The sequence below is a fragment of the Dreissena polymorpha genome, chromosome 2 (assembly GCF_020536995.1).
Source record: "Dreissena polymorpha isolate Duluth1 chromosome 2, UMN_Dpol_1.0, whole genome shotgun sequence".
Taxonomy (NCBI): Eukaryota; Metazoa; Mollusca; class Bivalvia; order Myida; family Dreissenidae; genus Dreissena; species Dreissena polymorpha.
This window is the reverse complement of record NC_068356.1, coordinates 107,067,152-107,083,076: the sequence shown is the minus strand read 5'-3', so window position 1 is coordinate 107,083,076 and position 15,925 is coordinate 107,067,152. Positions and strand designations below refer to the sequence as shown.

At 35.3% G+C, this 15,925-nt stretch overlaps 1 protein-coding gene across 3 annotated transcripts in view; it reads right to left on the bottom strand.

Moving 5' to 3' along the window:
* Positions 1 to 15,925, bottom strand: part of LOC127868404 (transmembrane channel-like protein 7) — a 98,698-nt gene that overhangs the window by 34,324 nt on the left and 48,449 nt on the right. For all 3 annotated transcript variants that reach the window (XM_052410166.1, XM_052410167.1, XM_052410168.1), the window contains exons 8-12: positions 10,589 to 10,750; positions 9,591 to 9,751; positions 9,315 to 9,459; positions 8,806 to 8,903; positions 8,302 to 8,415 (exon numbers count right to left, since the gene is read on the bottom strand). In XM_052410166.1, coding sequence (XP_052266126.1) covers positions 8,302 to 8,415; positions 8,806 to 8,903; positions 9,315 to 9,459; positions 9,591 to 9,751; positions 10,589 to 10,750 — 680 coding nt within the window. The remainder of the gene's footprint in view (positions 1 to 8,301; positions 8,416 to 8,805; positions 8,904 to 9,314; positions 9,460 to 9,590; positions 9,752 to 10,588; positions 10,751 to 15,925) is intronic.

Here is a 15,925-nt window from a genome sequence, read left to right as displayed (position 1 = left end):
AAAACTTTGCTCAGGCTGCTGAATACACGCCGCCGTCAGAAAATTGGATTCCTAAGAAATCCAATATATAGCTAAAAAAAAAAGCAATTATTATCTGCTAGTCTTAGTATTCCTATTGTCTATTGAACTAGCAAGAAAATTGGTTTTGTAAATCCATTAATTTGGCTGTATTTACATATAAAACTTGTTGTTAACATTGAAACAATAAAGCAGGAAGTATTCTATTACTTACACACTATACTGTACTGTCAACAAGGAGGTAAATTGCCTAGCTCAATTTATAATATTGTTGTTTTTAGTTCCCTTATATTTAAGAAAAAATATTTTTCTATCATGGTTTGTTGTCGATTCTAACACGACGCGCCACTTGCTTTCTATAGACAAAGAAGAAAATCAAGTGTGGGTTATTCTACAATAATATATGGGCGGAGCTTAATGTTTCGAAAATAGTTCCGAATAAATAAAGAAAATATTGCAGTAAAATGCACGTGCTAAAACCTGCTCTAAAAGAAATGTAATAAATGTAGCATGTATATGAATGTAACGAAACAACAAATTGTATATTTGGTGATAAATGGCATAACCACACCTACAAAGAATGTTATTTGTTAGGAAACGTAATTAAAAAACCATTTATAGCATGTCAGCTTTTCAGTAGCATCAATAAACGTGACGTCATTTAGTTTCTACGATTGTTGTTCTCAATGAAAGTGACGTCATTTGCACAATATTTATGAATGAAAACGATGTCATATGTTTGTACTAAAATTCGGACAGTACGTAAAGTTGAAACGTAAATAAAGCGTTTAGATGAGCAATACTATTGACTCTTATGGTGTTAATCAATGCAATTGCCCTTTTTAACAACAAATACCGAGTTTCCTCAAGAGAGTATTAACTCATCTATTTACCTGTGTGCGACTTTAAGTACTGTCCGAATTTACGTATTTCATCCGTATGTTACAACACTTGTGTGCAGTCAGTATACAATACAATAATTGTTTCAATAATGAAGGAACTGATACAGCGTAACGGTAACAACACATCGTGTTTACATTATATTTTATTAAGAGGAAATGTCAATGCCAAATAATTCGCGAGATTCCCCGGCGCTTTAGTTGAAATTCACAACGAAACTTTTAATGGAAATTAAATGATCTCAATGTTGTACCCGCTACGAAATTTGTATTTACAAATAAATACACCCACGCCAATTTTCGCGCGCTTTTTATCTGGACAAAGAAATTCATTTATTTAATGTAGAATTTGTCAGGTGATTTACGCATGTTGCAATACAATGGTCCTGATTGGGAGCTTATTTCATCATATCTTTAAATAGGACCATAATTATGCCGAAATTCATTTGACACTTTCAAAAATTTAAAACGTTTGTGTTTATGACTCTTGTCGTCTATATAACCCACCCATAATTTGGTTTAAAAAATTTAAATCGGGCATATATGGGATTATTGATTAACAGTTGCTCGTTTAATCCAATCATTAATTGACAATGCAAACTAATTAGCAGGTGTTAACCGCGTTAACACTGTTGTTAATTAATATTCATTTTCGGTTTCGTTACCGTTTTGATGAATCAGCTATTGTTTTGATTTATTTGAGGATCGGCGTCCTACGATATTTAACGATATCAAAAACGTTGTCGCTATTACTCATTGTTGCGGCTAACAAAGAATTCCAAATTGAGAAATGACGTTGCATCGTGCAAACTATCCAACCGGCTCTCATTAATAATATTTTTTTTTATTAGCAAACGACAAATGTTGATTCTGATTGGATGATTAAAATACACTGTTACTGTTTACAATCGACATTACTGCAAGTGATCGGTGACTGATTAGATAATTGATTGCACTTTGTTATCGGATTATAAGCAATACACAGTGTACAAACACATGGTCAGCGCGTTTATTCCACGTATGTCTGTCAATACACTGGGCTACAGCTTTTATGGATTTATAGTAGCCCGGCGGGCGTGAGCTGGAAAATTTCAGTAGCCCGATGAAAAATTTCGGTAGCCCCCGGGCTCCGGGCAATGGATTTGTCGGACACTGATTACTGTTATCCTCTAGTAAACAACACTCCATCGGTATGTATTACTATTATTCTCTAAAAAAACAACATTCCATCATTATGTATTACTATTATCCTCTAGTAACCAACACTCCATAAGTATGCATTACTGTTATCCTCTAGTAACCAATACTCCATCATTAGGTATAATATTATCCTCTAGTAACCAACACTCCATCCATTCAGTATATTTTACTACTATCCTCTGGTAACCAACACTCCGTTAGGATATATTACTAGTGTCCTCTAGTTAAGATCACTCCATAAGTATGTATTACTTTTAACCTCAATTTACCAACGCTCCGTCAGTATGTATTACTTTTATGCTCAATTTACCAACACTCCATCAGTATGTATTACTTTTAACCTCTATTTACCAACACTCCATCAGTATGTATTACTTTATGTATTACTTTTTTGCTCTATTTACAAACACTCAATCAGTATTTATTACTTGTATGCTCTATTTACCAACACTCCATCAGTATGTTTTACTAGTATCCTCTAGTTACCAACACTGCATTACTGACTGGTTGTAAATGATGTAAAGCCTACCAACACAATGTCTCAGTGTCAATGATGTTTAGCCTATCAACACAATGTCTGGGTGTAAATAATGCTAAGCTTACCAGCACAATGTCTGGGTGTAAATGATGTTAAGCTTACCAGCACAGTGTCTGGGTGTAAATAATATTAAGCTTACCAACACAATGTCTGTGTGTAAATGATGTTAAGCCTACCAACACAATGTTTGGGTGTAAATGATGTTAAGCTTACCAACACAATGTCTGGGTGTAAATAATATTAAGCTTACCAACACAATGTCTGTGTGTAAATGATGTTAAGCCTACCAACACAATGTCTGGGTGTAAATGATGTTAAGCTTACCAGCACAATGTCTGGGTGTAAATGATGTTAAGCTTACCAGCACAATGTCTGGGTGTAAATAATGTTAAGCTTACCAACACAATGTCTGGGTGTAAATGATGTTAAGCTTACCAACAAAGTGTCTAGGTGTAAATGATATTAAGCTTACCAACACAATGTCTGGGTGTAAATAATATTAAGCTTACCAACACAATGTCTGGGTGTAAATGATGTTAAGCCTACCAACACAATGTCTGGGTGTAAATGATGTTAAGCATACCAGCACAATGTCTGGGTGTAAATAATGTTAAGCTTACCAACACAATGTCTGTGTGTAAATGATGTTAAGCCTACCAACACAATGTCTGGGTGTAAATGATGTTAAGCTTACCAGCACAATGTCTGTGTGTAAATAATGTTAACCTTAACAACACAATGTCTGGGTGTAAATGATGTTAAGCTTACCAACAAAGTGTCTAGGTGTAAATGATGTTAAGCTTACCAACAAAGTGTCTAGGTGTAAATGATATTAAGCTTACCAACACAATGTCTGGGTGTAAATAATGTAAAGCCTACCAACACAATGTCTGGGTGTAAATGATGTTAAGCCTACCAACACAATGTCTGGGTGTAAATGATGTTAAGCTTACCAGCACAATGTCTGGGTGTAAATAATGTAAAGCCTACCAACACAATGTCTGGGTGTAAATGATGTTAAGCCTACCAACACAATGTCTGGGTGTAAATGATGTTAAGCTTACCAGCACAATGTCTGGGTGTAAATAATGTTAAGCTTACCAACACAATGTCTGGGTGTAAATAATGTAAAGCCTACCAACACAATGTCTGGGTGTAAATGATGTTAAGCCTACCAACACAATGTTTGGGTGTAAATGATGTTAAGCTTACCAACAAAGTGTCTAGGTGTAAATAATGTAAAGCCTACCAACACAATGTCTGGGTGTAAATAATGTTAAGCTTACCAGCACAATGTCTGAATGTAAATGATGTTAAGCTTACCAGCACAATGTCTGGGCGTAAATGATGTTAAGCTTACCAGCACAATGTCTGGGTGTAAATAATGTTAAGCTTACCAACACAATGTCTGGGTGTAAATGATGTTAAGCTTACCAACAAAGTGTCTAGGTGTAAATGATATTAAGCTTACCAACACAATGTCTGGGTGTAAATAATGTTAAGCTTACCAGCACAATGTCTGGGTGTAAATGATGTTCAGCTTACCAACAAAGTGTCTAGGTGTAAATGATATTAAGCTTACCAACACAATGTCTGGGTGTAAATGATGTTTAGCCTACCAACACAATGTCTGGGTGTAAATGATGTTCAGCCTATCAACACAATGTCTGGGTGTAAATAATGTTAAGCTTACCAACACAATGTCTGTGTGTAAATGATGCTAAGCTTAGCAACACAATGTCTGGGTGTAAATTATGTTAAGCTTACCAACACAATGTCTGGGTGTAAATAATTTAAAGCCTACCAACACAATGTCTGGGTGTGAATGATGTTAAGCCTACCAACAATATGTACAGGTGTAAATGATGCAAAGTCTACCAACACAATTTCTCAGTGTAAATGATGTTAATCTTATTAACACAATGTCTGGGTGCAAATGATTTAAAGCCTACCAACATGATGTATGTGTGTAAATGATATTAAGCTTACCAACACAATGTCTGGGTGTAAATGATGTTAAGCCTACCAACACAATGTCTGGGTGTAAATGATGTTAAGCTTACCAACAAAGTGTCTAGGTGTAGAGTCGATGCAGCTAATTCTGTACACATTCAGACAAGAATCAATATGGACGGTTATCGGCTGTTTTCTACCGAGAAATGAAAACTGGAGTGGACGCTGGGACCATTGGGCTATATTTAACTTGCTTTTTATATCGCGAGTTTTGATTGGATACTTCAGAAAGTGTTGTCATGTACATTAACCTACACGAGTCTAATTTTGTACAGTGTGTGGGTAATTCCGTACACGCAAAAGCAAGTATGCCAAGGTCAATCTCGACGGGTTTGTGATAGAAATATTGATACCTATATTGGATATAATTACTAATTTATTTTTTAGAAACTCAAATATGAAATTAAATTTGTTTTAAATTAAAATATTTTCATGTTTAATCATGTTGAATTCGTATTTTTGGATTAGAAATTTGATTCTGTAATTTAGATCTTATTCAAAATGTACGTGTAAGCGACACTAAGTTTTTAACGAATTCATATTTATATTTGTAATTGTTGTTTTATTTGATTTGTGTTGCTGTTTTAGTTAGTTTGTTTGTTGTGCTAGAGACTGACAGTGAAGACTCAGTATCTGTTAATAACCGCAATGTTAATCAATGACAATATATAAGATAGTAAAGAAACACTTGGTTAATTGATGACACCTTGTATAAGCATTAGTTTAATATTGTACAGTCTATAATGTTAGACACAAACATTGTAATAAACTAACCGTTATTTCAACAATTATTGAAAATATAGATATTTAAACTTGTTTTCAATGTCATACAGTTGTTGTGGTTTTGTTTTTTTACACAATTATTTTATTTTGTTTTGAGTTTCGCTTTTTTAGAAGACCTAGCCAATTTCCGATTTTCTTTTTCTTGTTCGAGCCTTTCTTTTTTTTCCTTGTCAGCTCGTTTCTTTTCAACTATTTCCTCGGAAGTTAAAATTCTATGGGAAGTCAACTTCCTGGCATTGGGTTTCTCCGTAGTTCTTTCAGATGTCGGCAGCGCGAATTCCTGGTCAACCACAACTGACCAGTCATGTACGGAGGGTCTTCGCTCCTCGCTTTGTTGCACGGACTGACCATTGAACAACAGCAGACTGACTTCCAGATTCCCTGTTACGGGATCAACAGTACAGGGATACTGTCCTGATGTTACCAGTTCTATCAGTTCTGCTTCATTTAGGACAGTTCCGGCGTGGGCAGTTTCCAACACTTCCGTGTGATGGTCCCGTGGATCTGGTTGCTGAGCAACAACATTATCAACACCGGATGGTGTTGTGATGTTATGCGTGGTTGGTTGTACATCGAAAGGGACCAAGGGCGCAAGAGCTGTCTTTGGAATGGCATTTCGGTCCACAGGGTATATACCGCATTTGCGAAACCCGCTTACAATGTTAGCAACGCTAAAGGGTTTGTCCTGAGCTTGCCTGAACACCAGAGGCCACTTCCATTTGTTTACAATATTGTTTGGACTAAGTGCCATGAATTCGGTACAGATTCTTGAGTACTCTCGAGAAAGTGGACAGAATATGGACTTGTCCAAAGGACACAACCACTGGGTTGTGTGGGGTTGAAACGCTAAGATATGGACATTGTTAGCTATAGCAGCGTCTATGAGACCAAGTGTCTCGTGGGATGAGTGAGAGTCCAGAATTATAAGCTGGGGCCTCCCTGGACCACAGTGTTTAAGAAAATGGCCCCGAAACCAAATCTCACCAAATGTATCCTCCATCCAAGCTCAAAACTAACAAGATGTGTTTGTGAAACACAATGTCCCCCTATATGATGTTTGACCTTGAAGGATGACCTTGACCTTGTGAAGGATGACCTTGACCTTTCACCACTCAAAATGTGCAGCTCCATGAGATACACATGCATGCCAAATATCATGTTGCTATCTTCAATATTGCAAAAGTATTCATAAAATAAGCGATTTGGGCCACATATATTTGACCTCTGACCTTGAAAGATGACCTTGACCTTGACCTTTCACCACTCAAAATGTGCAACTCCATGAGATGCACATGCATCCCAAATATCAAGTTGCTATCTTCAATATTGCAAAAGTATTTATAAAATAAGCGATTTGGGCCACATATATTTGACCTCTGACCTTGAAGGATGACCTTGACCTTTCACCACTCAAAATGTGCAGCTCCATGAGATACACATGCATGCCAAATATCAAGTTGCTATCTTCAATATTGCAAAAGTATTCATAAAATGAGCGATTTTGGCCACATATATTTGACCTTTGACCTTGAAGGATGACCTTGACCTTGACCTTTCACCACTCAAAATGTGCAGCTTCATGAGATACACATGCATGCCAAATATGAAGTTGCTATCTTCAATATAGCAAAAGTTATTGCAAAATGTTAAAGTTGGCGCAAACAGACCAACAGACCAACGGACCAACAGACCAACAGACAGGGCAAAAACAATATGTCCCCCACTACTATAGTGGGGGACATAAAAACTCATAATTTGAAATTTATTGATCATTTTACAGAAAATACGGAAGCTCTATTAAAGAGTGTTGGCTCTAATCTCGTCCACGTTGTCAAGCAAGTCACAATCCTGCAAAACTCTACCAACGTTCCATGCGAGATGCACTATGCTAAGTTCGTCCCTATCAAGACTGCAATATGCATTCCATATCACCTGCTGATTATACACATTTCCTGTCAATAGCGTTGACAGTCTGGTGAAAACGTCAAAAATAAGATGATGTTCATATTGCGTTTCACGCAAAAACAACTGGCACAAAAGAACGTGTATTTTCAGGCAGGTCGGCCCAAATTGAATTGATCTCAACATCAACGCATGTGGGGTTGTTCTAAATTGGAAACTCATGTCTGTAAACAAATAAACAACAACTATATAGAACATTTGTACAAACATTTAAAACACCTTTTTTCATTCCAAAAATTTTAATAGATATATCAACCTTTTTATCAATATTGTTTTCGTATAAAGGCGTACGAAATTACCCGCACATAACTTTTACTGGTAAAAATTAATGCGGGTAATCTCGTACACTTTTATTTTATATATTACTAAAACAATAATACAATTTGAACATATATGTTGAGCTTAACAGAAAGAAAAAATATTTCATAAAATTATTTTTAACACACAACCTCGCACACAATTCATAACAACTAAGATATTCTTATTACCGTTGGAGTTGTCGTTTCTGAGCGCTTGCTGATGATGCAGGAGAAAGCGGGGATTTTAAAATTTCGCGCCAAATACATATGCAGCCAATCGGATTTAGACAGTTATGTCATCGGCAATCCATTTCACGAAGCGCACATTTAAACAAGCGAAAATAGGACTATAAGCGATATGGCGAAATTCAGTGTTGTGTAACCAAACTAAGAAGATATAAACAATAAATTAATAGTGTACGAAATTAGACGCCCGTACAGAATTAGCCGCATCGACTCTAAATGATATTAAGCTTACCAACACAATGTCTGGGTGTAAATGATGTTAAGCCTACCAACACAATGTCTGGGTGTAAATGATGTTAAGCCTACCAACACAATGTCTGGGTGTAAATGATGTTAAGCTTACCAACACAGTGTCTGGGTGTAAATGATGTCAATAACATTCTGAGGAAGATCAAACTCATTTGGTCCAGTTTTCTTCACCAAGGAAAATCGTCCGTGAAAATGATTGTAGATTAACCTGAAAGTGGGGACAGCAAGTGTAAAACATTCCCATATGGTACAGAGGGCATATACAGATATATAAAACTGTTTATTATTTCAATTTTCAGATTACATCCGTTGAATGCTGTGGGATTTAGTTGCCTTAAAATGAAGCAAACACTTAATGCATTTGTTGCATGATTCCAAGATTAAAGTATCACAGCTTTAAATTCACGCGATTTGAGAATAAGTGTATAAGTAACTGTGTAAAATGAAACATGAACATTGAGGACCACATACATTATAAGAGGGGTAGATAGATACATTATCAGGTTGGAAGATAGAAATAAACATTATCAATCTAAAAGATACTGCACAAAAATATTGATCATGCTTGACTCCATTATTAAAATATAAGTAAACTGACCTGCGTGGATACTGCACAAAGATAATGATGCATGTCTCCACTATGAGATCCAGCAAGACCAGCTTGTAGATCTGCTGTCCAACATAGGTCTCCCAACACTGCAAACAAAGTCTTTTAAGATAATAAAAAAGCAATGTAAATCATCCTTGCATCAAGTTCATTACCTTGGAGAAGGAACCACATCAAAAAAGCATTCTACAATGTCCTCAGTTTTCTGAAACCTTCTTCTAAACACTGGTCATTATAGTTGAATTCCATCCAAATGTCTTAAATATCATTGTTACTTGATTTCAGTGATAAGTGAAAAAAAAAGATTACCTCAAAAGTATTAGCTTTTAATTCATGAAATACCAGTCCAAAGCAATTCATTCTAATAGTTTTGAAAGTTCTACCTGTACATCTTGCCTAATGTGAATTCCTAAATTTATCCCTAAACTTCATGAACCAATAAGTGTATGTAATACATGTTGATGCTATTGGATCTAAGAATAAATTTCAGAAAGCTCCACCTTGATGCTGCCTTTCTCATCGCGGGATGTTTTATTCCAGAGTTTGTTGCCACAAGATCCTGACACTTCTTTAGTGTTGGTGATGAGAAGCCTGTACAGAGATATGATCAGCACAACGAGGGATGCCAGCCGTAAAAGAATGGATCTGCAGAAAACAAAAAATGTTTGTTAGCATTCCGTCCTCCAGCTAAAAACTGTCATATGTGAAATTGTCTGGCCTAAACTGGGGGTCTCTATGTCTGATCAGAACACTTAGATCATGACTACATGTCTTACCTGAACAGTGTGAGCCTGAGTGCAAAATTGGGTGAGTAGTCCTCAAGAAAGACAAGTTTCTGGAAGGCAATTGGGATGGCGAAGTTGAGCACAGTGATGGTAAGGTAAGGCAAGTATTGGACAATCAACAGCACGATCTCACTGAGGTCTCGCTCTTGAAGCTAAACACAAACAGTAGCACCAGATTACATGATATTCGTGAAGGCTGTATAATTAAATACTCATAAGTATATTATCCATATCATTGACTTCAAAGTCCATTATCCATACCCTATACTTAGAACTCCATTATCCATATTATAAACATACACTTAGAACTTTGGTATGCAAATAATATACATAGAACTCCATTATCCATACCATACACATAGTTGAAGTCCATTATCCATACACTGTACATAAAAGTTGATTATGCAAACCATAGACTCAGAATTCCTTTATCCATTACATATACTTAGAAGTCCATTATCTATACCATACACTTCGAAGTCCTTTATCTAGACTATATACTTAGAAGTCCATTATAAATACCATATACTCTGAGGTCCAGTATCCATACCAAAGACTTAAAAGTACCTTATCTGCACTATAGACTTAGAAGTTAATTATCTGTACTATAGACTTAGAAGTTAATTACCCATACAATATACTTAGAAGTTGATTATCCATAACCTTGATTTAAAAGTCCATTATCTTTACCATAGACTAAGAAGTCAATTATCAGTACCATAGACACCAGTTATGAACTAAATCTTATTAAAGATGATTAATATCCTACACTGCACTTTAACACACATGTTGTATGTCCTACCAGTTCATTAGAGCAGCAAACAGTAAATGACAAAACAGAAACAAATTTTCATCAACTTAACAAATGTAGCTTATAATGTTCAAATTTTCTGGCATCTGAAAATTTCATCAAATCTAAAGATTTAAATTATTAACATTTACCAGTAATTGACTTCAAAAGATAAAAACAAAATCACCATAGTTTATACCTCAAGCAGTTTGTCTGTTGTGAAGTAGACAAGAAAGAAGGATGCACCAAGAAGAACCACAACAAAGCAGTTGACAAGGATACGTATAAACGTGATGGTGGCTGTGTCATTGGCATCGCGATTCTCTCTGCGCCGATTCTGTATCTCCTCGTCGAGGCATGACTGAAGCACAGGACAGAGCTCTATATTTAACATTGAACTCATTCTTCTGCAGTAACAAATCATGACTAGAGCTTGTCACAGAAACGACAAATACCCCCTGATGGCCATTGTTCACCCCAGGAGCACTATTTGCAAAAAGTTTGTCCTGGTCGAGTACTGGACCTAAAGCCAAAGAGGATCAATAACCAAAGAATTTGAATAATTGATTACAATATTTTCAATCTTGTCAAATGAGTAAACAATTTGTGCACACTACCATTTCTTGGAGTGCTGTCAATTTTCAATTGATTCTAACGAGTAATTATAAAAAGACAGCAGTTACTAGCTTTTGTTTATGAGTGTCATGTCATACTTTGATGAGAGATTTCCTTTAAACAGTCCCCATGCCTCACAATTGAAAATATGGAAGGCCTGTTAGCATATTTTGGTAATCAATAAAATCAATATCACATAAAAACTCTGCATAATCATAAGTTATGTATAATTTAAATATTGTTTTCAGATATTATGCGTTTAAATTAAAATAAACATCCATTGAAATTAAAATCAAAATACTTTTAAATTAATTAAAAGATCGTGACTGATTTTTTTTTTACAAAATTCTGTTTGTCTGAAACTTTTTCAAGGCTGAATATAGTCCAGTCAATCTACACTTTGACCTCAAACTAATTGCAACAGAATTTCTGAGTGCGTAAATATGTTGATTAAAGCATTATATTAATCATATAAAAAGTCTAGAAAAATCCATGCGGGGGAAAGTTGTAAAATTTATAATTTTATTTTAATAATTTTAAAAGATAATTTGTGAACCGCCTCGACTACCATAGATCTACACACAAATAGCATCGTCTGCATTTGATCAATACGCCGTGGGTTTCGATAATTTATTAAAAGCCGAAAAATTGTATATAATGGACGTATTCAAATGAGAAAGGTAAGTCAATCAATATATTATATTAAATAATTTATAGTTTAGCGCATACAGGTTTTTACAGTGCAGAATGTCCGTAAATGAAAAATGTAATGTGTTTTCGAGTTTTCACATTGATGACAATCTATAAAACAATAATAAAAAGAATGTATCGTTTCAAAAAAGAAGCTCCAATCATTCCTTTTGTGTTTTGTGTCATATTTCTTCTTCACGTGTAATTATAGTTTTCATTGATAAAGCTATTTTCCTCTATTGAAAAATCGATTTATAGCGGTGGCCAGAAACAAAAAACTACGGAAGCCTATTCATGCCATAAAATCTTTTGTTATTTAACTTTCGCTAGAACAAAATTGACAAAACTGGCTCTAAGTTATTACATGTATAAATAAAAGTTTGAGGGTTTTTGTATTTAATGTATACACATTTTTGTCTCATTTCAGAATGTCCAGTTACAAAGAACTGTGAATAATTTGCAACATCTGTATAGACGATGCTAAAAAGCAGCAAAGCTTACAGAGAAATGAAGCAGTTCGATAAACGGAGTAAGAAAAAACAAAGTAATACCATATTTGATAGTGCCGGTCAGTTCGTTCATGTGGAATGTAGAAAATAGTATTGTAATCTAAATAAAATTTTCCAGGATAAATAACAGAAGAACCAACAATCTGAATGTAGGGCATCAGGATCCAAACTACATTCATTTAATTTTTAAAGACCACTGCTTGTTTTGTTAAGCCGGCAAAATGTATTAAGAAAAAAAGCGGCCATGCTGTATTGGCTGTTCGGACTCTGGACTTTCAGATGACATTTCAAGACATCTGTGAAACAAACAAAGATGATTTGGCTGCTGCCTTTCGTTCGAGTTTGGAAATTATATCCGACTTGCCAGCAGCAGCTGCAGATACCGTGTACCGTCAAATGTGTAATATAAATTTCAGAACCAATAAGGCAATTCCTGTCTACTTCCAACAAGAACACCTAAAAAAAAAGCAAGACATCCTCAGGAAGACCAAGAGACGCTGAAACAGGACACGCATGAAAACAGTTGACTTTTTAAATGGAAATAGGGATAAACAAATAACTATTTATGACTTTACAGACAAAATGAAGAAAAGGTGTGGTGATATAGCTTATAGAGCTCAATACAATGAACATAGTTTGTACTAATATTTTGATGAATCTGTGATTTCAACTAAGATAAATGGCAAACAAAACATCGTAAAATACTGCAGCATTAATACTTCGTGATTTGTATTGTGCAAAGAGATATAACGATCCTTTTAAAGAAAAAAAGAAACTTTTGAAAGCAGCAGCAAAGCTTTTCAGTAATGATGTAAAGACTGCTTATACAGACAAAACTATTTTGTGTATCCAAATCCAGACGTGATTTAATCCATGGTATGAATACACAATTTATATCACATGAATACACAATTTATATCACAAAGAATTGTGCAATTTTTACAAGATTTATTTAGCGCAAAGGATTGTTATATAAAAGTATGTTCAATAGGACAAGCTATCATGCAGGCAGCCCGTCAAAGGTCAGTTCTTTGCCCTTTGCATTTAGGACTAAGTGTTCAGTTGCTCTATCTCTATGCTTCAAAGTATCTACCGGTAATTGATATTTTGTGTGTGCTTCTTTTTTTCTTACTCAGAAGTTTGAAGCAAGTGCTGCAAATACTAATAACACAGAAATAAACAGTTTCCTAACGGACATGTATATACAGTATGTAGCAGACAATGTATATCATAGTTTTAGAACACTTGATGGGCATAATAATACCTTTCATGGTATGGGTCTGTAGAATGCGTTACCCTGAGGAAACTTTGGTTATACACCTATCAAACAGATCGCAGTCTCAGCTGAGGAACCTATTGCTGCCGGAAAATTGATGTTTATTTTTACAGACAGCCAGAAGGTCAAAAACCACCTGTTACATTCGCAGATTTGACAATATTAAAGGTGACTGACACTGGTTCTAAGATTACCGGTACTTGGCCGCTGTTAGTAGCAGGTTTAATGCAAATGGTGAGAAAGGGAGATTTTCCTGAAAAAATTTCTGGTGTATTTTTACTAATGATAGACATGGACCCAGGTGATATGTTATGTATTTACACTACATTGTCCTTTGTCAGCAAGCATGCATGCGAGAATGAACAACCTGCTGTCGTTACCTTTGATCAGCAATTGAATTGTATAGCAGTCCAACTAATATGCAATGAAAACGACACAAGTCTCCACAAAGGTATTCTCGTGTGATTTTATTTTTTGTATTATGACTGACCTTGGTTGTATTGGTCATCTTATGTCAGGCTCAGATTGAAATCAGTTATTGGAGACAGTATTCTGCTTGTAATGAACTTGTTGATTTGTACGAGAAGATTGTTTCTGGTCAAATTGGCTTTAATCCGTCTACAGCAATAGGTTTTTAAATGAAATGTACACATCCTTCCAAAAATATAAGCTAGCAATTTTTCAAAAAAGCCAACAGCTGCACTTTGGCTACAATATTTTGAAATGGTAAACCTTTTTAAGAACAAACATTAAGCACCGCAGATGTAGGAGTGGATTCGTAGGGAATCAATTACACTTGACCCAGCATATTTGGGTTGGGCAAAAGTACAGGACAATCTCGTACCTATAAAAACCAATATCCAGGTTGCTCCTGAAAACTTTTCAACATAATCTGGTGTGAATGTAAGCAGACTTGTGACTGATGGTTGATCAGATATTTTTGTTTACACTTTTGTGCTGTGTTCTTGTAAGTAATGTATTATGTGCATGTTGCAATGTGTTCGTGTAAATATATTATTTTTGGTCATTTAATAATATATTATTTTTGGTCATTTAATATTTAGAGTTGTACACTATAAAATAGTATGATACCTTTCAAATGGATAATACATCCAGGAATGTAACAATATTCCAAGTTAGACTGCATTAACTGCACTGACTTGTAAATTAAACAGACTGAGGTTTTATTTTGGATATTTGGGTATCTCATTTCTATCCACCCCAAATAAGGTAAACTTGAAAACGAATGATCTTAAATTACAAAGTCTTGTTTTTATTACATTTTTTACAAATATTTTTGTCACTGGATTTATCTTATACGTCCCTGAAAACAATAATGACTTAAAGCAGAAAATCAAAGTATTGTTATAAAATGAGCAATTACTTATAATAAGTACTTAATCATTTTTGTAACAATGTTTTCGGGTGCTATATGGACAGTAGACTTAAGTTCAGTCCCACAAAAGGCAGATATTTGCTTTTTTAAATTAAATAAATCGTCTTCCAAAATTTGCAGCAGGTAATTATGAGTTAAAGCAATGATTTTATATGTATTTATACAAGTGTTCAGCGGTCGGAGACATATGCCTCCCCCAAACGTGGCCTTGACCGGTACCTTGACCTTTGACCTAGTGACCTGAAAATCAATAGGGGTCATCTGCCAATCATGATCAATGTACCTATGAAGTTTCATGATCCTAGGCCTAAGCGTTCTAGAGTTATCATCTGGAAGCCATTTGGTGGACGGACCGACAGACGGACCGACATATGCAAAACAATATAACCCCTTTTCTTCGTATGGGGGCATATTAAGCAAAATATAGTAATTGTCCACACCATAGAGATTCATTTGGAAAAATAAAACTTATTTCATAAACAAGAGGGCCAAGATAGCCCTAGTTCGCTAACCTGAGAGGAGTCGGTTCATTCAATCTTTACCAAATGTCAAACTTGACCTAGATATTGTCCAGACAAACATCCTGGTCAAGTTTCATCATTATTTCATCTGCAAGTCATGATCAATATACCTATGAACTTTCATGATCCTAGGCGTAAGCATTCTTGAGTTATCATCCAGAAACCATTTTTCTAAAATTAGTCACCGTGACCTTGACAGCCATTGTGTGAATACTTTATTTGGCATAAATAAATAAATAAATACTTGACCTTTGACCTAGTGACCTGATAATCAATAGGGGTCATCTGCGAGTCATGATCAATATACCTATGAAGTTTCATGAACCTAGGCATAAGTGTTCTTGAGTTATCATCCAGAAACCATTTACAAGTTCAGGTCACTGTGACCTTGATCTTTGACCTAGTGACCTGAAAATCAATAGGGGTCATCTGCGAGTCATGATCATTGTACCTATGAAGTTTCATGATCCTAGGCATAAGCGTTCTTGAGTTATCATCCAGAAACTATTTAACTATTTCAGGTCACCGT